The 27,139-nt window shown below is 39.8% G+C and overlaps 1 protein-coding gene across 7 annotated transcripts in view; it reads left to right on the top strand.

Moving 5' to 3' along the window:
- RIC3 (RIC3 acetylcholine receptor chaperone) overlaps nt 1-27,139 on the top strand; it is a 62,244-nt gene that overhangs the window by 21,335 nt on the left and 13,770 nt on the right. For 5 of the 7 annotated variants that reach the window (XM_059135190.1, XM_059135172.1, XM_059135181.1 and 2 more), the window contains exons 2-4: nt 8,658-8,884; nt 10,401-10,476; nt 13,039-13,132. In XM_059135190.1, coding sequence (XP_058991173.1) covers nt 8,658-8,884; nt 10,401-10,476; nt 13,039-13,132 — 397 coding nt within the window. Of the gene's footprint in view, nt 1-8,657; nt 8,885-10,338; nt 10,477-13,038; nt 13,133-27,139 lie in introns of those variants that run through there. The other 2 variants (XM_059135210.1, XM_059135199.1) reach the window with 2 other exon arrangements.

Below are 27,139 nucleotides of genomic sequence, written 5' to 3'. Positions count from 1 at the left end.
GCTTCTTTTTCTATAGGTTCCCTACCCATAACTTCTGACCATTTTTCTGTTGGTTTCTTGTGACTTTTATTTCAAATTGTAGAAATTCCTAGTCTATTCTTGTCAATTGTCAATTCATGTCAATCCTTATCTCTTTTCACTTTTGGATGTTGCAGGAGCTTTTCCTTTTCTGTCATCTATTTTAGCTCTGTTTATGGTATTCTTTTTTTTTATTAACATATAATGTATTATTTGTTTCAGGGATACAAGTCTGTGATTCATAAGTCTTAACACAATTCACAGTACTCACCATAGCACATACCCTCCTCAGTGTTCATCACCCAGCTACTCTTCCCATCCCCCTCCCCTCAAACAACCTTCAGTTTGTTTCCTGAGATTGAGTCTCTTATGGGGTGGGAGGTTGGGTGAGCCTAGTGGTGGGTATTACGGAGGGCACGTATTGCTCGGAGCACTGGGTGTAGTGTATAAACAATGAATTCTGGACACTCAAAAGAAATTAAAAAACAAAAATTTTTTTTAAAAGAGTCTCATGGTTTGTCTCCCTCTCTGGTTTCATCTTATTTCATTTTTCCCACCTTTCCCCCATGATCCTCTGTCTTGTTTCTCCAATTCCTCATATCAGTGAGATTATATGAGAATTGTCTGTCTCTGGTTGACTTATTTCACTTAGCATAATACCCTCTAGTTCCATCCACATCATTGCAAATGGCAAGGTTTTGGGTTTCTTGATGGCTGCATAGTATTCCATTGTGTATATACCACATCTTCTATACCCATTCATCTGTTGATGGACATGTAGGTTCTTTCCATAGTTTGGCTGTTGTGGACATTGATGCTATAAACACTCAGGTGTATGTGCCCCTTTGGATCGCTGCATTTGTATCTTTGGGGTAAATACCCAATAGTGCAATTGCTGGGTCATAGGGTAGCTCTATTTTCAACTTTTCGAAGTACCTCCATATTGTTTTCCAGAGTGGCTGCATGAGCTTGTATTCACACCAGCAGTGTAGAAGGGTTCCCCTTTCTCCACATTCTCACCAATACCTGTCATTTTCTGACTTGTTAATTTTAGCCATTCTGACAGGTATGGGGTGGTATCGCACTGTCGTTTTGATTTGTATTTCCCTGATGCCAAGTGATGTTGAGCACTTTTTCATGTGTCTTTTGGCCATTTGGATGTCTTCTTTGCAGAAATGTCTGTTCATGTCTTCTGCCTATTCTTGATTGGATTATTTGTTCTTTGGGTGTTGAGTTTGCTAAGTTCTTTATAGTTTTTGGATACTAGCCCTTTATCTGATATATCACTTGCAAATATCTTCTCCCATTCTGTCAGTTGTCTTTTGGTTTTGTTGACTCTTTTCTTTGCTGTGCAAATGCTTTAGATCATGATGAAGTCCTTGTAGTGCATTTTCGCCCTTGCTTCCCTTGCCTTTGGTGATATGGCTAGGAAGAAGTTGCTGTGATTGAAATCAAAGAGGTTGCTGCTTTTGTTCTCCTCGGGAACTTTGATGGATTCGGCTCTCACGTTGAGGTTTCTCATCCATTTTGAGTCTGTTTTTGTGTGTCATATAAGGAAATGGTCCAGTTTCATTCTTCTGCATGTGGCTGTCCAATTTTCCCAACACCATTTGTTGAAGAGACTTTTTTCCACTGCACATTCTTTACTGCTTTTCAAAGATTTAGTTGACCATAGAGTTGAGGGTCCATTTCTGGGCTCTCTATTCTGTTGCATTGATCTGTGTGTCTATTTTTGTGCCAGTACCCTACTGTCTTGATGATTACAGCTTTGTAATAGAGCTTAAAGTCTGGAATTGTGATGCCACCAGCTTTGGTTTTCTTTTTCAACATTCCTCTGGCTATTTGGGGCCTTTTATGGTTCCATATAGATTTTAGGATTATTTGTCCCACTTCTCTGAAAAAAGTTGATGGTATTTTGATCGGGATTGCATTAAATGTGTAGACTGCTCTATGTAGCATAGACATTTTCACAATATTTGTTCTTCCAATCCATGAACATGGAATGTTTTTCCATTTCTTTATGTCTTCCTCAGTTTCTTTCATGAGTACTTTATAGTTTCTGAGTACAGATTCTTTGCCTCTTTGGTTAGATTTATTCCTAGGTATTACAGTTTTGGGTGCAATTGTAAGTGGGATTGACTCCTTAATTTCTCTTTTTTCTGTCTTGTTGTTGGTGTATAGAAATGCAACTGATTTTTGTGCACTGATTTTATATCCTGACACTTTAATGAATTCCTGTTTGAGTTCTAGCATTTTGGAGTGGAGTCCTTAGGGTTTTCCACATAAAGTATCATATCATCTGCAAAGAGTGAGAGTTTGACTTCTTCTTTGCCAATTCTGATGCCTCTTATTTCTTTTTGTTGTCTGATTGCCGAGACTAGGACTTGTAGTACTATGTTGAATAGCAGTGGTGATGGTGGACATCTCTGCCATGTGCCTGACCTTAGGAGAAAAGCTCTCAGTTTTTCCCCATTGAGAATGATAGTTGCCGTGGGTTTTTCATAGACAGCTTTTACGATATTGAGGTATGTACCCTCTATCCCTACACTGTGAAGGGTTTTGATTAAGAAAGGATGCTGTACTTTGTCAAATGCTTTTTCTTCGTCTATTGAGAGTAACATATGGATCTTTTTCTTTTACTAATGTATTGCGTCACATTGATTGATTTGCTGATGTTGAACCAAACTTGCAGCCCAGGAATAAATCCCACTTGGTCATGGTGAACAGTCCTTTTAATGCACAGTTGGATCCTATTGGCTAGTATTTTGGTGGGAATTTTTGATTCCACGCTCATCAGGGATATTGGTCTGTAATTCTCCTTTTTGATGGAGTCTTTGTCTGGTTTTAGGATCAAGGTGATGCTGGCCTCATAAAATGAGTTTGGAAGTTTTCTTCCCATTTCTATTTTTTTGGAACAGTTTCAGGAGAATAGGTATTAATTTTTCTTTAAATGTTTGGTAGAATTCCCCTGGGAAGCTGTATGGCCCAGGGCTCTTGTTTGTTGGGAGATTTTTGATGACTGCTTCAATCTCCTTACTGGTTATGAGTCTGTTCAGGTTTTCTATTTCTTCCTGGTTCAGTTTTGGTAGTTTATATATCTCTAAGAATGCATCTATTTCTTCCAGACTGTTAAATTTGTTGGTGTATAGTTGCTCATAATATGTTCTTATAATTGTTTGTATTTCTTTGATGTTGGTTGTGAGCGCTCCTCTTTCATTCATGATGTTATTAATTTGGTCCTTTCTCTTTTCTTTTTGATAAGTCTGGCTACGGATTTATCAATCTTATTAATTCTCTCAAATAACCAGCTCCTAGTTTCATTGATCTGTTCTATGGTTCTTTTGGTTTCTCTTTCATTGATTTCCACTCTGATCTTTATGATCTCTCTTCTTCTGCTGGATTTAGGCTTTCTTTGCTGTTCTTTCTCCAGCTCCTTTAGGTGTAGGGTTAGATTGTGTATTTGAGACCTTTCTTGTTTCTTGAGAAAAGCTTTTATTGCTATATACTTAACTCTCAGGACCACCTTTGCTATATCCCAAAGATTTTGAACAGTTGTGTTTTCATTTTCATTTGTTTCCATGAATTTTTTCAATTCTTCTTTAATTTTCTGGTTGACCCATTCATTCTTTAGTAGGATGCTCTTTAGCCTCCATGTATTGGAGTTCTTTCCAACTTTCCTCTTGTGGTTGGGTTCTAGTTTCAAAGCATTGTGGCCTGAAAATATGCAGGGAATGATCTCGGTCTTTTGGTACCAGTTGAGACCTGATTTGTGACCCAGGATGTGATCTGTTCTGGAGACTGTTCCATGTGGATTGGAGAAGAATGTATATTCTGTTGCTTTGGGATGGAATGTTTTGAACAAATATCTGTGATGTCCGTCTGATACAGTGTGTCATTTAAGGCCTTTATTTCCTTATTGATCTTTTGCTTAAATGATCTGTCCATTTCAGTGAGAGGGGTGTTAAAGTCCACTACTATTATTGTATTATTGTTGGTGTGTTTCTTTGATTTTATTAATTGGTTTATATAATTGGCTGCTCTCATGTTAGGAGCATAGATATTTAAAATTGTTAGATCTTCTTGTTGGACAGACCATTTAAGTATAATATAGTGTCCTTCCTCATTTCTTATTAGAGTCTTTGGCTAATTTAGATAAATTAGATAAATTAGATATTTAAATTAGATAAATCCATCTGATATAAGGATTGCCACCCCAGCTTTCTTCTGATGTCCATTAGCATGGTAAATTTTTTTCCACACCCTCACTTTAAATCTGGAGGTGCCTTTGGATCTAAAATGAGTCTCTTGCAGACAGCATATCGATGCGTCTTTCCTTTTCTTTTTTTAATCCATTCTGATACCCTGTGTCTTTTGATTGGGGCATTTAGCCAATTTACATTCAGGGTAACTATTGAAACATATGAATTTAGTGCCATTGTATTGCCTGTAAGGTGATTGTATATTGTCTCTGTTCCTTTCTGATCTATGTTACTTTTAGGCTCTCTCTTTACTTAGAGGAACCCCTTTCAATATTTCCTGTAGGGCTGGTTTTGGTGTTTGAAAATTCTTTTATTTTTTTTTTGTCCTGGTAGCTTTTTATTTTTCCTTCTATTTTCAATGAAAGCCTAGCTGGATATAGTATTTCTTGGCTGCATATTTTTCTCATTTAGTGCTTTGAATATATCAGAACAATCCTTTATTGCCTGCTGGGTCTGCTGCCAATCTAATATTTCTACTGTTATAGGTTACAGACTTCTCATCCCAAGCTTCTTTCAGGATTTTTCTCTTTATCTTTGAAGCTTGTAAGTTTTACTATTAGATGATGGGGTTTTGACCTATTTTTGTTGTTTTTGAGGGGAGTTCTCTGTGCCTCCTAGATATTGATGCCTGTTTCCTTCCCCAAATTAAGGAAGTTCTCCACTATAATTTGCTCCAGTATACCTTCTGCCCCCCACTTTCTTCATCTTCTGGGATCCCAATTATTCTAATATCATTTCATCTTATGGTATCACTTACCTCATGAATTCTCCCCTTGTGATCAGTGGTTTATCTCTCTTTTTCTCAGCTTCTTTATTCTCCATCATTTGGTCTTCTATATCACTAATTTTCTCTTATGCCTCATTTATCCTAGCAGTAGGAGCCTCCATTTTTTATTGCACCTCTTTAATAGCTTCTTTTTATTTCAACTTGATTAGATTTTAGTTGTTTTATTTCTCCAGAAAGGGATTCTCTAGTATCCTCTGTGCTTTTTTCCAAGCCCAGCAAGGATCTTTATAACTGTCATTCTGAACTCTAGTTCCGATATCTTTCTGATGTCCATATTGATTAAGTCCCTAGCAGTCAGTACTGCCTCTTGTTCTTTTGAGGTGAGTTTTTCCGCATTGTCATTTTGTCCAGAGAAGAATAGACGAATGAGAGAACAAAATGCTAAAAGGGTTACAACAACCCAAGAAAAAATACACTAAACAAATCAGAAGAGACCCGCAACTGGGGGGAAAAGAAAAGGAAAAAAATATGTATATATCATCAGGCTGGTGAACAGAACAGAGCCACACACTTGACTTTGGGTGTAGTTTGGTTTGTTAGAAGAAACTGCCTCCCAAAATTTTAAAGAGAGAAAAACATACATTCAAAAATAAGGGTAAGTACAGTAGAGGGATGGAATATGACTATAAAGGTGAAAATTTAAAAAGATTTTTAAAAAGGAATTGATTAGATAAGTTGGTTGAAAAAAAATTTAAAAACAGGAGGGAGACTAGAACAAAGCCATACACTAGATTTAGGATATATTTTGGTCTCTTAGAAGAAACTGTATCCCAAAATTTTAAAGACAGAAAAACTTACATGTATACAAAAAATAAGGTTAAATACAAAGAAGGGATAGAATATGTCTATAAAAATGAAAAAAGTTTTTTAAAAGGTACTGATAAGATGTTGGTAAAAATAGGAAAGAGAAAAAATTAAAAAACAGAAAAGGAAAAAATAAAATTAAAAAATTTAAACTTTGAAAAACTAAAGAATCATGGGGGAAAAGCCGTGAATTCTATGTGTGTATTCCCCTAACTCTGGAGTTTTGCCATTCTCATTGATTGGTAAAGTTGATCTTGGCTGGATGTTTTTGCTGATCTTCTGGGAGAGGGGCCTGTTGCAGTGATTCTCAAATGTCTTTGCCCGAGGTGGGATTGTACCACCCTTGCCAGGGGCCAGGCTAAGCAGTCTGCTTGGATTTGCTCTCAGTAGCTTTTGCTCCCTGAAAGTTTTCCATACAGCTTTGGAGGACGGAATAAAAATGGTGGCCTCCCAATCTCCAGTCGCAGAGGAGCCGAGAGCTCGGGGCCACCCTCTTTAGGGAGCCCTCAGAGAAAGGCAGTCAATCCCTCCTGTCTCCCTGGTCTCCAGCCACATTCCAAGCTCATTTCGCCAGTGCCTGGGTGTTTCTGTCTATGGCACACAGCCCCATTTGGAGTCTCCAAACCCAGCAGATTTCTGAAGCGTGCTCCCGCACTGCTCTTCCCCATGGAGGAAAGGGGGGATCTCCCTGCGTCTGCCACTTGTGGGGTCCCTGCTTGAAAAGGAGTGGCCCAGCTGTAACTCAGATCATGGTCTATGGCAACCCCAATCTGAGAACCCACACCTTGACTTTGTCTTTGCAGCTGGCTTCCCCACTCCAATACCTGGGAGCTCTGCCACACTCAGACACCCCCATTCTTTCTGTGACCCCGAGGGTCCTGAGACCACCTATGCCACCAAGGATTCCACCCCATGCTTAGCCACTGGAGCAATGTCCCTCAGCATAGCAGACTTCTAAAATCTCTGATTTTGTGCTCAGTTGCTCTTTTACATGCCAGGAACCGAGTGATGGAGCCCCCCAGTCTTCCTGTATGTCACCTCGGATTTACTTATCCACACATCCTACCTTCCAGAAAGTGGTTGCTTTTCTGTTCATAGAATTGCTGCTCATTTCTTTGATCTGCTTTTGAGTTAGTAGTTGCTCAGAATGGTTTGATAACTACCTAGCTGAATTCCTGGGACCAGAGGAAATTTAGGTCTCCTACTGCTCTGCCATCTTGCTCCTTCCCCATTTGTGGCACAACAAACAAGGTTTGTTTTTGTAGTAGATTGTGGTAGTTGTTGAGTGTGTAGTAGAGTGTGGTAGTGTAGTTGTTGTGGTAGATTGAACAGAAATCTAATTTTGTGGAAGTCAAACCTAACAGTGTTTCTCTATATAGTTTGTATTTTTGGAGTCTGATTTATGAAATCTGTCTGCTCTGTATTGTTAGCTCCCAGTGATTCCCCCCCCCCCCCACAAACCTGTTTACATGGCCTTTTGAAGAGAGGTCTTTCTTTTCTCACCTATGGCTCTCAGGAGGCTTGGTAGTTGGTGTTAATGTCCGACTGACCTGATGGAGGAAAAGTGAAAGAAAATTGATGCACACTTCTTTCTCTAAGCCCTGTGCTTCCACTTATAGAACCTTGTGACCCTGTTTGTGCTACATGACTCCTCTCTCCCCAGCAATAGCTGACTGGAAAGGAATGTATACATCCCCAGGCAGAGTAATCGAAATCTTCCTCCAAGGAACTTGGAGTCTTGAAGGACATGTAAACTGAAGGGTTTTGAGGTGCCCATCTTCCTCTGTGTTCACAAAGAAGCTGGAGAAATTGTCTGCCAGAAGGGAGAATAAAGAAGATCTGCACAGGAAAAAGCCTATGGCCCCATGGAGAGGGAGATGGCAGTAGAATGTGAGAGTAGCTGTCCTGGATCCTGATGGCTTTCCAGTTTTGGTTCTTTTCTCTTTTGAGACCAGATTGCACTTCCTTTTCTGTTGTAGTTAGGGGTGGCTAACTGCTATAACAGACTCCAAAGTGTATAATGGCCCTAACACAATAAAAGTTTATTTATCACTCACATGAACAGATCCAGATGGTTCTAAGTTGGTGGGTGGCAACATTGGAGGGCTCTTGCCACACAGTTATTCAGTAACCTAGACTGATGGAGGCCCTGCCATTTCATCACATGGCTTCAGAGGTCTTCCTAGATCAGCATGAAGCCTGCAGATGGCAAATGAATGTGGAGTTTAACACACAGGAAGTTTTATAGGCCAGGCCTTGCATCAGCACATATCACTCCCATTCCTCTGGCTGGCACTCTGTTGCATGGCTACATTTAACTGCATGGGAAGCTGAACAATGTTGTCAATCTGTGGACCTAAAAGGAAGAGAAAATGGGTTTGGCAAACAGCTAGAGATTGCCACATCATATTTGTTATCTGTATGATACCTCTGTATCCTTAGAATCAAGTTCCTGTTTTTTCTTAACTTGTTTGAGTTGGCTTCTGTTGTTTACGCCTCAGTGTATGAGGTGTTTTCATAAGAGCTTATTTAAAATAGTAGAGGGGCACCTGGGTGGCTCAGTGGGTTAAAGCCTCTGCCTTCGGCTTGGGTTATGATCCCAGGGTCTTGGGATTGAGCCCCGCATTGGGCTTCCTGCTTGGGGCGGGGGACAAGCTTCCTCCTCTCTCTCTCTCTGCCTTCCTCTCTGTCTACTTGTGATCTCTGTCTGTCAAATAAGTAAATAAAATCTTTAAAAAATAAAAATTAAAAAAATAATAAAAGAAATAAATATTGATTATTTCTCTCAGGAAAGTTGGGTCGATTTCCACCTATGATGCATCATCACCAGCCACCCACAGATGGCCAGACCCCTGGTGTTCGTTTCCAGAGGTCTCACCTTGCAGAGGCATTTGCAAAGGCCAAAGGATCAGGTGGAGGCACTGGAGGAGGAGGAAGTGGAAGAGGCCTGATGGGACAGATTATTCCAATCTATGGTTTTGGGATTTTTTTATACATACTGTATATTCTATTTAAGGTAAGTGGAATCATCTTGATCATATTATATCAATAAAAAATCTACTGTCATAATAAAAATCATTGTTGGCATTAAAACTCTTTATAGTTCATAACCTTTATTCAAATCATCTTTAAACCTTGCCTGCTCTTTATGAGATACTTAGGATAACTGTTCTCTGTTTTATAGAAGAGAAGATCTTCGGTCAGAGCTTAAAGGGTTTGCCCAAGAATTCACAACTAGAAATGCAGAATTAGGACTTGTGCCTGGGTCAATAAATAGCAATAAAGGTCAAAGCTCCCTCTCACCCCAGTTTTTTGGTGGGCTTTTTTTGTTTGCTTTTTGTTTTTACTAGATGTCTTTGTAAGCTGAAAAAGCACAAAGATATTTTAACTTTAGGTTTGGCACAGTGATTTCCAAGTAGCCAATGTGAGGCCATATAATGACCATTACCAACACCACTTTGTCCTTCTTTTCCACTCCAGGAGTGTGAGGTGCTGTTTTTAATATCCACTGTAGTAATTCCGAAACAAAACTGCCAATCCTGAAACTAAGCCTGATGTCTCCCAGCTTTGGGGAGATATGCACTGGGTCCTTTAAAAGCTGACTCCCAATTAAGTTCCATCTCCAGACAGACTTCAGCAAGCTATGGGCCTAGACACCATGAAGTAGAGCAGAACTCACATTGTGCATCCATTTTGGAAATCTTAAATATTCCCTGCCCTTTTAACAGAATGAGAAGCAAGACAAACCATAAGTGACTCTTAATCTCACAAAACAAACTGAGGGTTGCTGGGGGGAGGGGGTTTGGGAGAAGGGGGTGGGATTATGGACATTGGGGAGGGTATGTGCTTTGGTGAGTGCTGTGAAGTGTGTAAACCTGGTGATTCACAGACCTGTACCCCTGGGGATAAAAATATATGTTTATAAAAAAAAAAAAAAAAGAAGCAAGTCCTTCTTGCCCAGGAACTCTGCAGGGTGCCTGAGATGCCTCTGTAAGAACGGCCTTAGGGGTTGCACATCCCCTCTTTTAGATGAGTGTAGGCAAGGCAGATGACCTGGAAATAGATTGATTGATTGATTGATTGATTTTTGTTCTTGTGCCTTGATGGTTTTTCACTTCTCGGGAACTTTCTTTCTTTCTTCCTTTCTTTCCTTTTTTAATTTGAATGAGAAGAGAGCAGGAGTGGAGGGAGGGGCAGAGAGAGAGAGAGAGAGGGAGAAGGAGATTCCCTGCTGAGCAGCGAGCCAGATGTGGGGCTCCATCCCAGGACCCTGAGATCATGACCTGAGCTGAAGGCAGACACTTAACTAACTGAGCCACGCAAGCGCCCTTCCTGGGAACCTTCTATTGGTTCTTTCTCGCCTCTTTTTTTTTCTTTCTTTGAAATGTTTCTCTGATATTGATACTTGATTTGATTTCTGACTTAATTTTTGTCTCCCAACCTTTTTTTTCTTTTTTCATTTAATATGAGGGGTTCCATGACTTTGAGGTTCTGAGCTGCTGTTGATGTGCTATACCTCCTTCAATTCCCAGCTTTCAAAGGGGAAATCTACTGCAGAGGATCGGAAATGCTCTACTGCCGCAGCTGGAAACCCCCACAGGACAATTAGTAAGTGTTCCTTCTCAGTATATGCACAAGTCTTATTGAGTTGCACCACCATCATACAGTCAGAGGGACAGTCTGGATATGTCTTAAAAAGCACATCTCAGAAATTGCTCCAAATTAATCTGATGCCATTTTTACCTAAGCTCCAGGAAGTCTCAAGTTTCCAAACTGATGTTGGCTTTTAAGAGAAAGAGAGTTACAAAAAGTACAAAACGGTCTATTTACTTTTTTATATGTTAGGAAATTAATATTTCACATTTGGAGTTATATCTCAATTCCAGACTTCAGAATATTTGTAGCAGATACCTTTATTTCACAAGAAAACTAAAGGGAGAGAGATCAAGTCCTTGCCAAAACCAATTATTAGATCTAGGGACTGGGTTTAATACTTCTGACTTATGAATCGGAGAAAGACTACTATCATAGGATCTCCCTATATGTGGAAGTGGAGATGCAACATGGGGGTTGGGGGATTAGGAAAAGAATAAATGAAATGAGTTGGGATTGGGAGGGAGACAAACCATAAGAGACTCTTAATCTCACAAAACAAACTGAGGATTGCCCGGGGAGGGGGGGGGGAGGGGGGGGAAAGCAGGGGAGGGAGAGGGTGGAGGATTATGGACATTAGGGAGGGTATGTGCTATGGTGAGTGCTGTGAAGTGTGTAAACCTGGCGATTCACAGACCTGTACCCCTGGGGTTAATAATACATTATATGTTTATAAAAATTTTTTTTAATTATTAAGAAAAATAATAATACTTCTGACTCATAAAACATGTTCATCAAGTATTTACTGGCCAAGTAGAATATTCTATGCTCTCTGGGGGAAATGAAATGTATAGGGCATGGCTCTTCCCCCTAAGAATTCATAGTCTGGGATGAAAAATGACTTGTGCAAAGTTTACTATCTAAAAGGGGACTTGGGGAAAGCCTTATGGGAAGCGACCTGGATCTGGGTCCTGTCCGATAGACCGGACGGCTTGAGGAAGACACAGCCTGACATAGGACGGCTGTGGGAAAGAAGGCCTTGAGGAGTAGGTAGGTTAAGCCATGTTGTCGAAGGCCTTGGAGGCCAAATCGCCTTATCCTGTGGATAATGAAGCCTCTTCAGAAGTTTTTAAAAGAGAGACAGCAGCAAAATGAAGCGAAGCTGAGCCGCTGAAGGATCTGCCCTCGGCCATAACTGCTTTTTGGATTTAGTCCAGATTCTCTATGGAAGCAGATACCCTAGTCACAGTCTACATCCTTTTTAGAAATCTTACGAAATATTCAAGAAATTCTTTAAGAAAGTTCTTGTGTTCTTAATTGAGATAATATCAAACCAGCAGTGATGGTAAATGCATTGCTAAAATAATTATTAAGAGATTTTTGGATTCTGTCAAAGAATAGCAAATTTTGGGGATGCCTGGGTGGCTCAGTGGGTTGAGCCTCTGCCTTTGGCTCAGGTCCTGATCTCAGGGTCCTGGGATAGAACCCTAAATCAGGTTCTCCGCTCAGCAGGAAGCCTGCTTCCCCCTCTCTCTCTGCCTGTCTCTCTACCTACTTGTGATTTCTCTCTGTCAAACAAATAAATAAAATCTTTAAAAAAAAATAGCAAATTCTGTATCCAGTCACATAATGCATTGGGAGTAGAATAAAAAATTCCTAAGAACAACTGTTTTATAATGTAGCAGTTATATCTGCTTATCCTTCTGTTTTGAATCATGCAGAAAAGAAAAATAACCTAAGCATTTATGTGGCAGAGTCCTCTAGACACTTTGCAGATGTTAACTGCATGCATAAGAATTTGTTCTAGACGTATTAAAAGACAATACAATATTTTAATACAGTATTTTACAGTGAAGAAAAACTGGATTATTTGCATAATAAATAGCATTTTGTTTTCCTGTTGCCTTAAAGTTCATTTCAGAAGTACATTAGTACTAATGTACTAATTGATCTATTTTTTTTTCTGCTCTACTTTTAGGGTCTTAGTGTTAATGTCAGTAGATCATGGTGATCTCTGTTGATCTTTCTTGAGAATCTGTGGGCCAGGGTTATACCACTTCACCCCAAATGACAAGGGTAGGAAACCTTGGGCAGGAAGGCTTCAGCCCTAGTTCAAGATTTGTCCCCTATTGAAGAAATGCAGCATTGAGACTGTGATCTTAGAGATGTTTTCAAACACAGGTGAATGAATGCTCATCTCAGAGTCTTAACTCCTTTTCTAAAGTACCTTGCAGGTTCGGTACTTTTACCCTCAAGCATCATTTGGATTGGAAAAGATAGGTCTATCTTCTTCTTTTCCTCTTGGGTGACCATGTTGAGGTTTGTTTTGTTTTGTTTTTCTCATGTATTTTCTTTAGCTGGTCCTGCTGTATTTCTATGTGTAAGAGGAGTGATTTGTTCATTATTCCCTACACATGTATCCTTAAGATCTCAGTGCTCACACCTTGGTACACTTTGTGTCCTGATTGGATCAGCTGAATCTCTGAACTAGCTGGAATTATCACAGGGCGTCCCAGCCAGCCAGTTTCAGAAAAGAGCTTCTAAGAAGAGCTTCTTAGACTGATACTTATTTTTCAGCCAATTTTGAGCTTGTTCACCTGCAAGAAAAACTGAAGGAGACAGAGGAAGCTATGGAAAAATTAATCAACAGAGTGGGACCTAATGGTGAAAGGTAGGTTTTCATATAACCGGACTCAAGATTATTACCCATTTAGAGGATCCATTAAAAATTTTGCTTTTCTTTGATTTCTGAAGCACTTACTTCCATTTTATAGAATTGTCAACATACTTGTCATTTACATATTATTTCTCACTAAGCATTTCCATTTTCATACCATATGCTTTCAAGAGTCTCAGCTTTCAAGAGTCTTTGTTCAGTGTTGTGCATATCACTGTGAGGAGAGGTTTATGAGCAGTTCTGCAGGGTGAAATAACCAGGTTCTAATGAAGATGATTCCATAGCTGATATAATAATCTGATTTTACCTAAAATTATGCCTTTTTAAATCTGCTTGAGACAAAAAGAAGGCAAATATGATCCGATTAGGCATTTGTATTTTGTGTTGACTATGCCAGAATTGGATTAGACATGTCAGGTAGGTGTCGGGAGTCCAGCTGGCCCTTTAGGATGCCCCACATGGGAGACAGCCTTCCTGTGACAGGGCTGGGTGAAGATCTGAAAAGGTGGCTTCAGGAGGTTGATGAAAGCAGGCAAAAAGGAAGAAAATATGGATGTGGGAAGGCGAGGGAGGAAAAGCCAGAATGTGAGATTGAGAACAAAGAGGGATTTAGTCTCCTCTAGGCCTCTGACAAGGATGGAGGAAGAGCTGGGACGTGAGTGGCAAAATCTTATGTGCTAAAATGTTTCTCCTGCGGCTCTGTGGGCTCACAGTGGAGTCTTCGCCCCAGAAAACTGCTCTATCATGGCCTCTTCTGTTTGCTGTCTTGGTGGTCCTGTGCCCTGTATCCTTTTCTCAGCTCCTTGGCCCCAGCTTATGCATCTTTGACTAGATAAGGCAAGAGTGAACATCTTCAGGTTGCAGCTCCCTGGCTTGGGCTTTTTCTACAATGTCGGTCTACAGTGCTGCTGAGATGACATTTATGTGGCTAAACCTTGCCTATCTGCACCCAGGAACCTTGACCACCTTTTGGTCAAGAAAGCAGAGTGACTGTGCAGACTCTTTGCCAGAGTGGTAGAGGAATGTGTACATAGGTACGCACGAGTATACCTCAGTGAGTGTGTAGTATAATTTGATACTTGCTGAGTACTTACTAAGAACCCAGCTCGGAGTCAAGCACTTCATATACATTATCTAATGTCAGAGTATTTGTAGGAATGACTAAACCAATTTGCGCAACAATACTTTTCTGATCTTTTCTGCTCTTACCCTGTACTACTCAAGTCTGGGTGGGGAACTACCAGCCTTTTATGGACCCTTGCCCCTCAAAAGTATCTCTACCCTGGCTCTGGTTCATTTGAATACACATGCCACACCTAAGGGTCATGAAAACCATAGATGAAAACCTGTGGGCAGGGCCTCCCACGTGGGAGACTGAACAACTGGGCCTTGGAGTAAGAAGCCAGAGGAAGATATTTTCTCACTATTATTGCTGTTCACACTCCCTTAGCTCAAATCACATAGCTCAACCTTACCACCTGTATGTACCATCTGTGCATTACCCAAGTCAGCAATGCAGTACTGTGACCCTGACTTTCTGCTTTGTGCTAGGGTTACCTCTCTGTAAGGCAGAGGAGTTGTCCCCACCCTGATGCTGGAGTTGTGCCATCTCATTATTTTTCAGGCCACAGGTCCTAGCTCAGAACATTTACTCCTGGTGGGATGTTAAGGTGTAGACTCCTTGAGAACCCATCAATTCCAGCCTGCCACATGACAATGATTGTGTAAAACATTTTCCACCATAGTTCTCAGGAGCTAGGGATCAGCTCTCCCTCCACTGCAGAGAGCATAGCTTGTGGCTCCCTTTCTCAAATCTGTAATCTTCCAATCCTAAAAACGTGACTTTTTCCCTGTCACTCCTAATCCAACACCTCATATCCTTATAGGTAGTCCCTATGAGACTTCACCTCCAAGCTGAAAGGTCCTGGTAGCCCCATGTTTTACGTTGTTTTCCTTTTTATATTTCTATCCTTTAACCTTAGTGTTGTGGCATTTGTTCTTCTACAAGTCTGTGTTTTTATGATTATTAGAAGAGCCCCAAATATCCCAGTATTTTTCCATCAGATCAAAATTGAACACATTTCCAGGCTCTAGGAGTCTAGGAGAGGATTTAAGACACAGAAGACATGTTCATTTATGCCTTTGAACTCCTTTTATAGAATGTCAATTCCATAATTGTAAGATTTTCTTAAAATTCCAGAAATACAGAGTTTCTGAAACTTCATCTCAGTGCTTATGTAAGAATCAAAATATGGGGAAGGTTTTTAATATTATCTAATAAAACTTTTAGACAACTTTTACCTGTGAGCGATATGTCTGTGCATGTGTTTAAGCCTTGTGGAAGGTTCTTATTGTATCATGTTATGCCTGATACTAAGCACAGTATACCTCCCAAGGACATAAAGACTGAGGAAAGGATCAGAATCAAGGTGTCCTTACTTCTGTCCATAGGATCAGCAACATTTCCTTTCTGGAGCAGCATGTCTGGTTGTAATCCTTCACCTCCTGGAAGCATGGTGTGGCCTGAGGGAGCAGTGAGGGTAAAGCCTGGGGCAGAAGATAGCCATAGCAGGCATACTGAAGACGTGTGTAGTGCTGTAGATTTAGGGCATGGACTGCTGGGATGTAAACTTATGGAGGACAGACTTAATCTGTTTCGTTCATTGTGTTCACATAGTAGATACTAAGGAAATACTAATTGTTGAAAAAGGATAGATACTCACTTTTGAAATAAGCATTTGAACATGTATTATAGTAGAAGAGGTAATCATGGCATTCTTTGCTAAGATTGTCTCCTCATTTCCTGACTTCTGTATTCAGGATCCTACTGAAAATGTCTCATAGATGATCTTCCCTTCTTCAGTTAATAAACGTCTTTTGAATGAATGAATATATAAAATGAGAATCATCATCTATCCCCAGCTGACTCTACTCCACCTTTAATATTCATCTCTGAAAATGGCTTCACCATCTACTTAATCATCCAAAGCAGAAATCAGTATTATCCTTGATTTACCTTTTCCTTCACTTCCTATATCTCTTCAGTCATCCTGTCTTGTCATTTCTTTCAAACTAGTAAGTCTGTCTCCCTGCAAAAGACTCTAAGCTCTGCTAAGGCAGAGATTATCTGTTAGTCCCAGAGCCTACCACAGGTCAACAGTAGGCTCTAAAAAAGTGTTAGTTGAAATGGAAAAATGAGCAAGTGAGTGAATGAATGTTTTTTTAAAAAAATATATAGTTGACATACAGTGTTCTGGTTAGTTTATACATTACATAGTAAGTGTAGTTACCATCTGTCACCATACATTATTACAGTATCATAGACTATATTCTTTATGTGGTATTTTTCATCTATATGACTTATTTATTTTATACCTGAAATTCATACCTCTTAATAGTGTCCTTTACCTACTTTACCCATTCCCCCCCACCAACAATCACCAGTTTGTATTTGAGTCTATTTCTGTGGGGTTTGTTTGTTTTTGATTTCCACATGTAAGTGATAAAGTATTATGATATTTGTCTTTCTCTGTCTTTCTGTCTGACTTCTCTTTCTCTGTCTTATTTCACTTAGCATAATATCCTCCTGGTCCATCCATGTTGTGAATGACAAGATCTCACTCTTTTTTTATGGGTTAGTAATAGCATTCCATTGTGTGTATTTATGTATATATATGTGTGTTATATATAATTATATATATTTATAGTATATAGTATGAGTATATATGTGTGTGTGTGTGTCTTTTTTATCCATCCATCCCACTGATGGACACTTGGGTTGCTTCCATGTCTTGTCTATTGTAAACAATGCTGCAATAAACACAGGGGTGCATAGTTTCTGAATTAGTGTTGCTGTTTTCTTTGGGTAAATGCCTGTAGTGGAATTACTCGACCATATAGTATTTCTATTTTTAGTTTTTTGAGGAACCTCCATACTGTGTTACACAGTGGCTGCAACAATTTACATTCCCACCAACAGCATACAAGGAAGAGTTCCTTTTTCTCTGTATCCTCACCAACACTTGTTATTTCTTATCTTTTTGACTCTAGCCATTCTGACAAGTGTGAGGTGATATCTTACGGTTTTGGTTTATATTTCCCTAATTAGTGATGTTGAGCATCTTTTCATACATCTGTTGGCCATCTGTATGTCTTCTTTGGAAAAATATCTGTTTAGATCCTCTGCCTATTTTTAACTGAATTATTGGTTGCAGCGGGGGCAGTTTGGTGTTGAGTTGTAAAAGTTCTTTATATATTTTGGATATTAACCCCTTATCATAAATTTCAATTGTAAATTACTTCTCCCATTCAGTAGGTTGCCTTTTAGTTTTGTTGATGATTTCCTTCACTGTGCAAAAACTCTTTATTTCAGTGTAGTCCCAATAATTTGTTTTTACTTTGGTTTTTCTTGCCTAAGGAGACATATCTGAAAGAATGTCACTAAGGCTGATATCAAAGCAATTATTTCCTATGTTTTCCTTTTTTTTTTTAAGATTTTATTTATTTGTCAGAGAGAGAGAGCGCACAAATGCAGACAGAGGCAGAGAGAGAAGCAGGCTCCCCGCCGAGCAAGGACCCCAATGGTGGACTCGATCCCTGGACTCTGGGATCATGACCCAAGACGAAGGCAGTAGCTTAACTGACTGAGCCACTCCTATGTTTTCTTCTAGGAGTTTACGGTTTTAGGTATCACATTTAGGTCTTTAATCCATTTTGAGTTTATTTTTGTGTATGTTGTAAGAAAGTGGTTCAGTTGTATTCTTTTGCATGTATCTGTCCAGTTTTCCCAATACCATTTATCGAGAAGACTGTCTTTTCTCTGTTGTATATTCTTGCCTCCTTTGTTGTAGGTATGGGTTTATTTCTGGGCTCTATCCTAGTCCATTGATCTACGTCTATTTTTATGCCAGTACCTTACTGTACCAAAGTGATAACTACAACTTTGTAGTTTATCTCGAAATCTGGGATTGTGATACCTCCAGCTTTGTTCTTCCTTCTCAAGATTGCTTTGGCTTTTCAGGGTGTTCTGTGGTTCCCTACATATTTGTTGTAGTTCTGTGAAAAATGCTGTTGGTGTCTTGATGGACATTGCATTGAATCTGTAGATAGCTTTGGGTAGTATAGAGGAACACCTAGCTGAGTTTGAGGTTATTCTTCCATCCGTAAATGTGATGTATCTTTCCATTTGTTTGTGTTGTCTTCAATTTCTTTCACTGATGTCTTAGTTTTCAGAGTATAGGTCTTTAACCTTGTTCTATGGAAGGGAGGCATATGCAAAATGATCTCTAAAGGCCTAAGGAGCCATAATATGGAAGAAAAAAGCTGAAGAATCCAGTTTGATAACAAATGGGTTTATTAAAGGGAGTTATGAGCAGAAGTGTGTTGTGGGTGGCTGCAAGACCAGTAGATCTCCACAGTCCCACCTACTATAAGCCCTGCTTTTATAGGCTTAGAGATTGGGGAGTATATGCTGGGAAACCTGGGAGGAAATGTTTTAGGATCACAGTCGTATCTCCAGAGAATATCAAGGACATTATACCTCAAGGGTGTACCTAAGGGTGTGGTCAAATAAAGAGGATGTGTTGGGGGGCAGTGCTATACCAAAGAAGGCCTCAGGTCATGGATGGTCATCATGGTGGATTTGTGCAAGATGGTATTAGTCTTGTTCACATGCACTTCCTTGGTTACATTTATTCTTAAGTATTCTTTTTGGTGCAGTTGTAAATGGGATTGTTTTAATTTTTCTTTCTGCTACTTCATTGTTAGTATATAAAATGCAGGTTTCTGTAAAATAGATTTCTGTATACTAGTTTTGTATCCTGCAGCTTTACTGAAAAAGGTGGAATAGGTTTTGGTAGAGTCTCTAGGGTTTCCATCTATAGTATCATGTCATCTGGGAATAGGAACAGTTTTACTTGTTCCTTACCAGTCTGGATACTTTTTGTTTATTTTTTATCTGATTGCTGAGATTAAGACTTCCAGTACTATGTTGAACAAACGGGCAAGAATGACCATTCTTATCTTATTCCTGATCTTAGAGGAAAAGCTTCCAGCTTGATGTTTGCTATGGGTTCATCTTATAGCCTTTATTATATTGGGTATGTTCCCTCTAAGCTCACTGTTGAGACTTTATCATGAATAGATGTTGAATTTTGTCAAATGTTTTTTTGCATCTATTGAGATGGTCAGATTAATTTTATTCTTTGTTTTGTTAAAGTAGTTTTTCATGTTTTTGTGGCTATTGAGCCATCCTTACATCCTGGAATAAATCCTGCTTGATCATTGTGAATGATCCTTTTAGCATTTGACTGGATTCAATTAGCTATATTTTGTTGAGGATTTTTGCATCTTTGTTCATCAAGGATATTGCCCTTAGGCCTTTACTTTTGACATAGGACAAGCCTGTATCATGTGGTAGCTCATGTCGTTTTCTTTTCTCTAATTTTGCTTCTCTTCAATTCACTTTCTCTTCCAAACAAATGGATTATGTTTTTTTGTTTGTTTTAACCCTTTAACAGGTCTCTCTTGCTCTTAGTAAAGAATAGAATCTTTGGGCGCCTGGGTGGCTAGGTGGGTTAAGCCGCTGTCTTCAGCTCAGGTCATGATCTCAGGGTCCTGGGATCAGGTCCCGCGTCGGGCTCTCTGCTCAGCGGGTAGCCTGCTTCTCTCTCTCTCTCTCTCTCTCTCTCTCTGCCTACTTGTGGTCTCTGTCAAATAAATAAATAAAATCTTTAAAAAAAAAAAAAAAAGAATAGAATCTTTAACTTGGCTTAAATGGTCATGGGTGACATGGGCCCTCCATGGCTGTATTATCCTAGATGGCCCTACACCCATGGCCCTTTGTTGCTTTATCTTCCTCTCTCATTCTCTCTGTGCTCCAGCCATACTGACTACTGCTTTTCCTCTAAAATACCCATCTTCTTTTGCTTCCAGGACTTTGCAGATACTTTTTTCCCTTTTTGACTCTCTAACCGACTCCCATCCCACATGCCCTTATTTTAACTCTTTTTATAGGTCTCTTAGCATCCTATCCTGAACCTCAAACTCAGCTCAGTGTTCCTCTGATGTGCTTCCATGCCACCTAGGCTGGCTGAATATTTTAAGTACCCTATTACTTTCTGATCTTCTGTTAACTTTTCTGTGTTCCCTAGTGCCCTGTAATCTTCTTGAAGATAGGAAATTTTCATTGTTCAAACTCGTATTCCTGGTGCTGGTGCACTGACTGTGTCAGAACATGTTGAAAGAATGAATGAGGTAGGATATTAGCTGTATGATTTCTTTTTTTAGATTTTACTTACTTATTCATCAAAGAGAGAGAGAGAATGCACAACAGGCAGAGGCGGAGAGAGAACCAGGCTCCCTGCAGAGTAAGCAGCCCCAGGCGGGATCCGGACTCAATCCTAGGACCCTGGGATTATGGCCTGAGCCGAAGGCAGGGACTTAACCAACTGAGCACCCCCCGCATCCTATAACTGTATGATTTTTGTAGATGTCCTTTATCAAGTTGAGTAAGCTCCTTTTTATTTTTTGTTTTCTGAGCATTCCCCCCCCCCAGGAAGGGAAATTTTTTATTAATTTTTTATTTTTTATAAACATATATTTTTATCCCCAGGGGTACAGGTCTGTGAATCACCAGGTTTACACACTTCACAGCACTCACCAAAGCACATACCCTCCCCAATGTCCATAATCCCACCCCCTTCTCCCAACCCCCCTCCCACAGCAACCCTCAGTTTGTTTTGTAAGATTAAGAGTCACTTATGGTTTGTCTCCCTCCCAATCCCATCTTGTTTCATTGATTCTTCTCCTACCCACTTAAGCCCCCATGTTGCATCACCACTTCCTCATATCAGGGAGATCATATGATAGTTGTCTTTCTCTGCTTGACTTATTTCGCTAAGCATGATACGCTCTAGTTCCATCCATGTTGTCGCAAATGGCAAGATTTCATTTATTATAAATTAATATTGTGTGTTATTTTGAAATTTTTTCTGATTTGAGATGATTATAAAATTATTTAGTCTGTTAAAGAATGAATGAGGTAAATCTGAAGAAAGTACTTCAGGTAAAGCAGGCTGTCTCAGAAATATCTTCTCTGGCACCTAGTTTGATTTGCTCTTTGCAGCCCTCTGTGGTTGTCAATGGCAGTTATTATTTTCTCTGTAAGGAGCTGTATGTCAGAGTAAGTGTACTCCAGGGATGGCATTAGTTTTCTGTGGCCACTGTAACAAATGACCATGAACCTAATGCTTTAAAATAACACCGTTTTCATCTCACAGATCTGTTAGATGTCCTACACTGGACTAAAATCAAGGTAGCAGGACGGCATTTCCTTCTGGAGGCTCCAGGAGAAAATCCATTTCCTTGCCTTTTTCAGGTTTTAGAAGCTGCCCACCTTCCTTGGCTCAGTGGACCCCTTGCTCCATCTTCAAGGTCTGCAGCAGTGGGTTGCAACCTTCTTACATCTATTACTCTGACCTTTTCTGCCTCTGTCTTCCATCTTTAAGGACCCTTATAATTACATGTGTTCTCACAGATGATCTAGGATAATGTCTATTTTAGGGCCAACCTTAAATCTATCTATAGCTGTAAGTCCCCTTTTATATAAAGTAACATCATTATAGGTTCCAAGGATTAGGATGTGGACTTTCATGGGGACTGGGGAAGGGAACATGATTCTGTCTATCACAGAAGCTCTGTGGAAAAGGAGGAATTTGGATAAGCCTTGCAGGATGAAGTGATCTCCTCAGGCAAAGTTTGGGGCGGGGGGACATTTCAGAAGAGAGGGTAGTAGCACAAACAGCAAACAAGATAAGTCAAGACTTGTTTTTGGAACAGTATGTAGTCCTGAGTAACTGGAGTAGAACATATCAGAGTTGGAGTAAATGGGTAGGAGCAAGTAAGGGGAGAAAAAGCTAGAAAAATAAACTGGGCCCAGACTGGAAGGCCCTGGATGGTATGTATGCTGAGAAGTTTGAAATTCATTGTCTTTATAGTGGAATGCCTATAAAGGCTTTTGAGGAGAAATGTGATCTGCTGTACTTTAGAAAAGTAACTCTTCTAGTAATAGGTAGAGCAGCTATATGCTAGAAGGTATGGAAAAAACTCTAGCAAATCAAGGGGACTTGACCAAAGGGAGGGGGAAAAAATCACAGACTGTTGGGTGCCTGAGTTGCTCAGTCAGTGAGGCATCTGCCTTTGGCTCAGGTCATGATTCCAGGGTCCTGGGATTGAGTCCTGCATCAGGCTCCCTGCTCAGCAGGAAGTCTGCTTCTCCCTCTCTTTCTGCCCTTCCCGCCCACTCGTTCTCTCATTCTCTCTCTCTCTCTCTCTTTCTCTCTCTCAAGCTCATTCTTAAATAAATAAAATCTTAAAAAAAAAAAATTCAGGCTGAGGGCACCTGGCTAGCTCAGTCAGAAGAACATGTAACTCTTGATCTCGGGGTTTTGAGTTTGAGCCCCATGTCAGGTATAGAGATTACTTAGATAAATGAATATTGAGTTTTTTAAAAAATTACAGGCTGTTTTCAGGAATCTTTGGTAGCAAATAGCCAACTCTGGGTAACAAAAATTTGGAGAAGATGACAGAATTTATTGGAAAACTATGGCTTAGTTCACAATATGAAAGGAATAGCTGAAAATCCAGGTTTCAGAAAGAGGGGGAATCAGAGAAGCTCTGGGGAGTTAGAGGACAGAAACAAATGGACAGGTTCTTCAAGGTCTGCTGTCAATGAATTAACATGAAAAGTTTTCAGATCTGGCTTCATTGCATTTAACACTCAATTTTAGGAGAAAGTACAACTGGTCCAACTTGGGTCCTGTGTGTATCACTGAGTCAGTCACTGTAGCGAGGAATTGAGTATGATGATTGGCTGTGGGCCATGTGGCCACTGTTGAAGGAGATGTAAGGGAATGGAAAACTTCACTCTAACCTTTGCACTATGAGCAAAAGAGAGGTTGGTTCCCCAAAAGGAAAACTAGGTAATAGCAATGAAAGAGAAGAAAGCGATAGAGGAGTTGGAGATTTGTGGTCCAAATGACCAGGAAAATGATACCAGACAACATAAAAACATAGAAAAGGAGAAAGAAAACAGGACTTTGGTATAAGGATCGGCTTTGAGTTCATCTTTGATTATGGTTGAGGTGCGATCAGAACATCTATGTATGTTGTAGAACAACAATAGGAAGTTTGGACATTGAGGTCAGGACCAAGGATACAAGTTTGGAAGTCATTTGGCTAGAGCTAAGTAAGGGCCATGGGGAGAGATGAGATCAAATTCTTGAGGTACGTCATACTGTGTGGCAGTTGATTGCAGTCTTTTGCTGGTCTGAATTCTGTTCTAATCATGAATGGTGTTGTAAGAAACTGTTTCATTCTAGGGACGCCTGGGTGGCTCAGTTGGTTAAGCGGCTGCCTTCAGCTCAGGTCATGATCTCAGTGTCCTGGGTTCAAGTCCCACATCCAGCTTCTTGCTCAGCAGGGAGCCTGCTTCTCCCTCTGCCTCTGCCTGCCTGCCACTGTCTGCTTGTGCTCACTCTCGCTCCTCTCTCTCTCTGACAAATAAATAAATAAAATCTTTAAAAAAAAAAAAAAGAAAGAAAGAAAGAAACTGTTTCATTCTCTGCTTTGCTTTTAGATTCAGAACTTGATGATTCCTCTGGGTTTATAATACTCAAAGTCTGATCAAGTATCTTCTAACTTGACCTTCTATTTTTCTAGCATCTTGAAATCTGCTGTCCAGCCTCTCCAAACCTGGCTGCTCATGCAGCTGTTCCTCATCCTGGGCCAACTAAGCCCTGGTTTTGAAGAGTAAAGTTAAGATTAACTTCATTAATAGCAAGGCTTCTAAGTGGAAAGGCCTAGATCACTGGAGTTTTGAGACTGGTTTTCATGTGTTAAGTCAGGATTCGAGGTAGAGTGTGGGTTTCATCTATGTAGAGGGATTGGTTTAATTTGTGATACTGGGTCTGCTTCCTGAAGGCATGATTGTAAGAATGGACAAGTAAGAGCCCAAGGTTTGAGCCTTCAGAAAATCCATGTATTTAGGAGGTGAATGGGGGTGAGTGAGCCAGGATCAGAGGTCCAAGGAATAGTTAAAGTGGGAGGAATACAGAGGTCTCAATAGCCAAGGGAATATAACATTGCAAGGAGAGGATGGCCCACAGTACAGAGAAGTCAAGAAGAATAAAATGCTAAAAAAAAAAAGAAAAAGATTCTTGGACTTGAGAGTAAAGTATTATTGATGATTTTCACAAATTTTGGTATAATGATGGAGTAGAAGCCAGATTTCAGGGAGGTGGGAGAAAACAGGTGGTAAGGAAATGGGGACCAACTAAACTGACACATACTTATTAGTGCTTGCATTGTTCGTGGCACAGTGCCCGTACTGTCCTGAACTTTCCAGCGTCCTCCAGGACTATCAGACGAAACTGAGACAATGAGGACTCGATGAAAACAGTTATGTAAATTCAGAAGCTGTGAGGCAGACCATGATTGATTGCCTCATGCATGATACGGACAATAGGAATATGCTTGTTTAGAGGTAAAAGAGGATGCTTTTATTTAGAATTTTCTAGGAAAGCTTCACTTGCCTGTTTCTGCTTCTCCTAGCCAACCCATCTCTTTTAAGAACTCTTAGGAGTTCTGGTTTTCCATGAGTTAGGAAACAGAGTCAAGACTGTTTCATTCAGTAAAAATGAAAATGCACTGAGTACAGTCCAGAGAAGTAACACGTGCATCCCAGGGCCAGAGCTCTGTGATAAGCACATAGCCTCTTTTTTTTCCTTCCCAGTTTTTATTTAAATTCCAGTTAATATACAGTGAAAAATTAGTTTCAGGTGTAGGATTTGGTGATTTATCACTTACATATAACACCTAGTGCTCAACACAGTAAGTGCCCTCCTTAATCCCCATCACTCACTGAACCCATCCCCTTACCCATCTCCCCTCCAGTAACCTTCAGTTGGTTTTCCATAGTAAAGAATCTGTTTCTTAGTTTGCCTCTTTTCCCCCTCCTATGTTCATCTGTTTTCTTTCTTAAATTCCATATATGAGTGAAATCATATGGTATTTGACTTACTTCCTTTAGCATAGTACTCTCTAGCTCCATCCATGTCATTATAAATGGCAAGATTACATTCTTGTATGGCCGAGTGATATTCCACTGTATATGTATAGCACATCTTCTTTATCCATTCATGAGTCAGTGGACATTTGGGCTCTTGCCATAGTGTGGCTGTTGTTGATGATGCTGCCATAAACATTGGGATACGTGTACCCCCTCTGAATCAATATTTTTGTATCCTTTGGGTAAATACCCAGTAGTGCAATTGTTGGATCATAGGGCAGCTCTATTTTTAACTTTTTGAGAAACCTCCATACTGTTTGTTGGAGTGGCTGCACCAGCCTGCATTCCCACCGCAGTGTAAGAGGGTTCCCCTTTTTCCATATCCTTGCGAACACCTGTTGTTTCTTGTGTTCTTGATTTAGCTATTCTGACAGGTGTGAGGTGATATTTCATTATGGGTTTGATTTGTATTTTTTTGTAATGGTGATGTTGGAGCATTTTTTCATGTGCCTGTTGGTCATCAGTACATTGTCTTGGGAAAAATGTCTCTGGATGTCTTCTGTCCATATTTTGACTGGGTTATTTGTTTTTTGGGTGTTGAGTTTTATAAGTTCTTTCTATATTTTAGATTCTAACAAATAGGCTCTTTTAGCTGAGTCAGAAGCTCCCCACAAAGTGAGTTGTTGTAATAGTAAGAATTAGGAGTTCTGTAGAGCAGATGACCAGTTGTGACAAGTCAGGACTCCTGTACGGATGGAAAGAATAGAACTGCAAGAGGTCCGCTTACAGGTAAGATTTTAGCTGAAAGTGGGACAGACAGGCTTCTTCAGCTTCATGGCTGTGAGGCCCTTTAGTGTGGAAGAAATGGAGCTCATGGTGTTTCTGTTTTCTCCCCACTGGTAGGTCTGTGGAAAAGTTGCACTTTCATTTTCCTCACTTACCATCCTAACACTGGTGGGAGGAACACTTTTTTCCTGTTAGTCATTAAGGCTAAAGTTTGTTAGGCTAAGCATAAACAGGAACACAAACTGGAGAGACTGGCTGATTAGAAAAAATTGAAGGCACTTCTTGGAGGCTAGTATTAAAGGTCATTTTTCCTTCATGAAGTTGAATGAATTCATGAATTTATGAATTTATATGAATGAATTTCATTCATTCATTCATTCATGAATTTCATTCATTCATTCATTCATGAATTTCATTCATTCATTCATTCATTCATGAATTTATATGGCCATGGAATGATTTGTATTTTTAAGAGGAGAATAAGTAGTCTCTGTTAAATCCTGCCACTAAATAAAACTGGTCCCAAACCAGATCTCAGTCTTCTGAGTAGGACTTTGTCTGCCTGTGAGTGTGATGGAGAGCTTCCATCTCAAAGAAAATTGTCCTACCATAATCTTGAGCCTAATTTTTGTACACATTTGCCCAGAGTTATTCAGCTAAATTGGGATTCAAACCTAGGTTTTCTAAACATGAACTTGAGCATTGTGCTTTAAGAATTGCATAGAATGTTATCAGAAGTCAGGAGACTTCAGTTGTAGTTCAAGTGATGACATGAACTAGCAATAGGAATAAATGTAGAATTTCCCTCTGTGGTCCTCAGTTTCTCTGGTCTAGATGACTGATTTGTCAGAATGACACAGTTCTGAAATGTACAGGAATATCTTTATTTCTGCACAAGTAGATGCAGCCTAATGATTCCATTGTTGGGCTAGGATATTTTTCCATAGTTGAGTCTAATGACTCAGTACATTTTCTTTTGATGGCCTTGCTTCATAAAAATGTGGTTTATAGTAAATGGGTAATAAGAGTAACAGTGAAATTTCTTGGAGATTAGAGAATCAGGACAGTGAGATATACTGAAAGAACACTGAACTGAAAGCTGAAACATCTGAATACTGGTGCCAACATTGACCTTAATTCATTGTGGG

This window comes from Mustela lutreola, chromosome 1 (genome assembly GCF_030435805.1).
Source record: "Mustela lutreola isolate mMusLut2 chromosome 1, mMusLut2.pri, whole genome shotgun sequence".
NCBI lineage: Eukaryota > Metazoa > Chordata > Mammalia > Carnivora > Mustelidae > Mustela > Mustela lutreola.
Note: the sequence above shows the minus strand (reverse complement) of the source record. Positions and strands in the feature narration are given on the sequence as shown.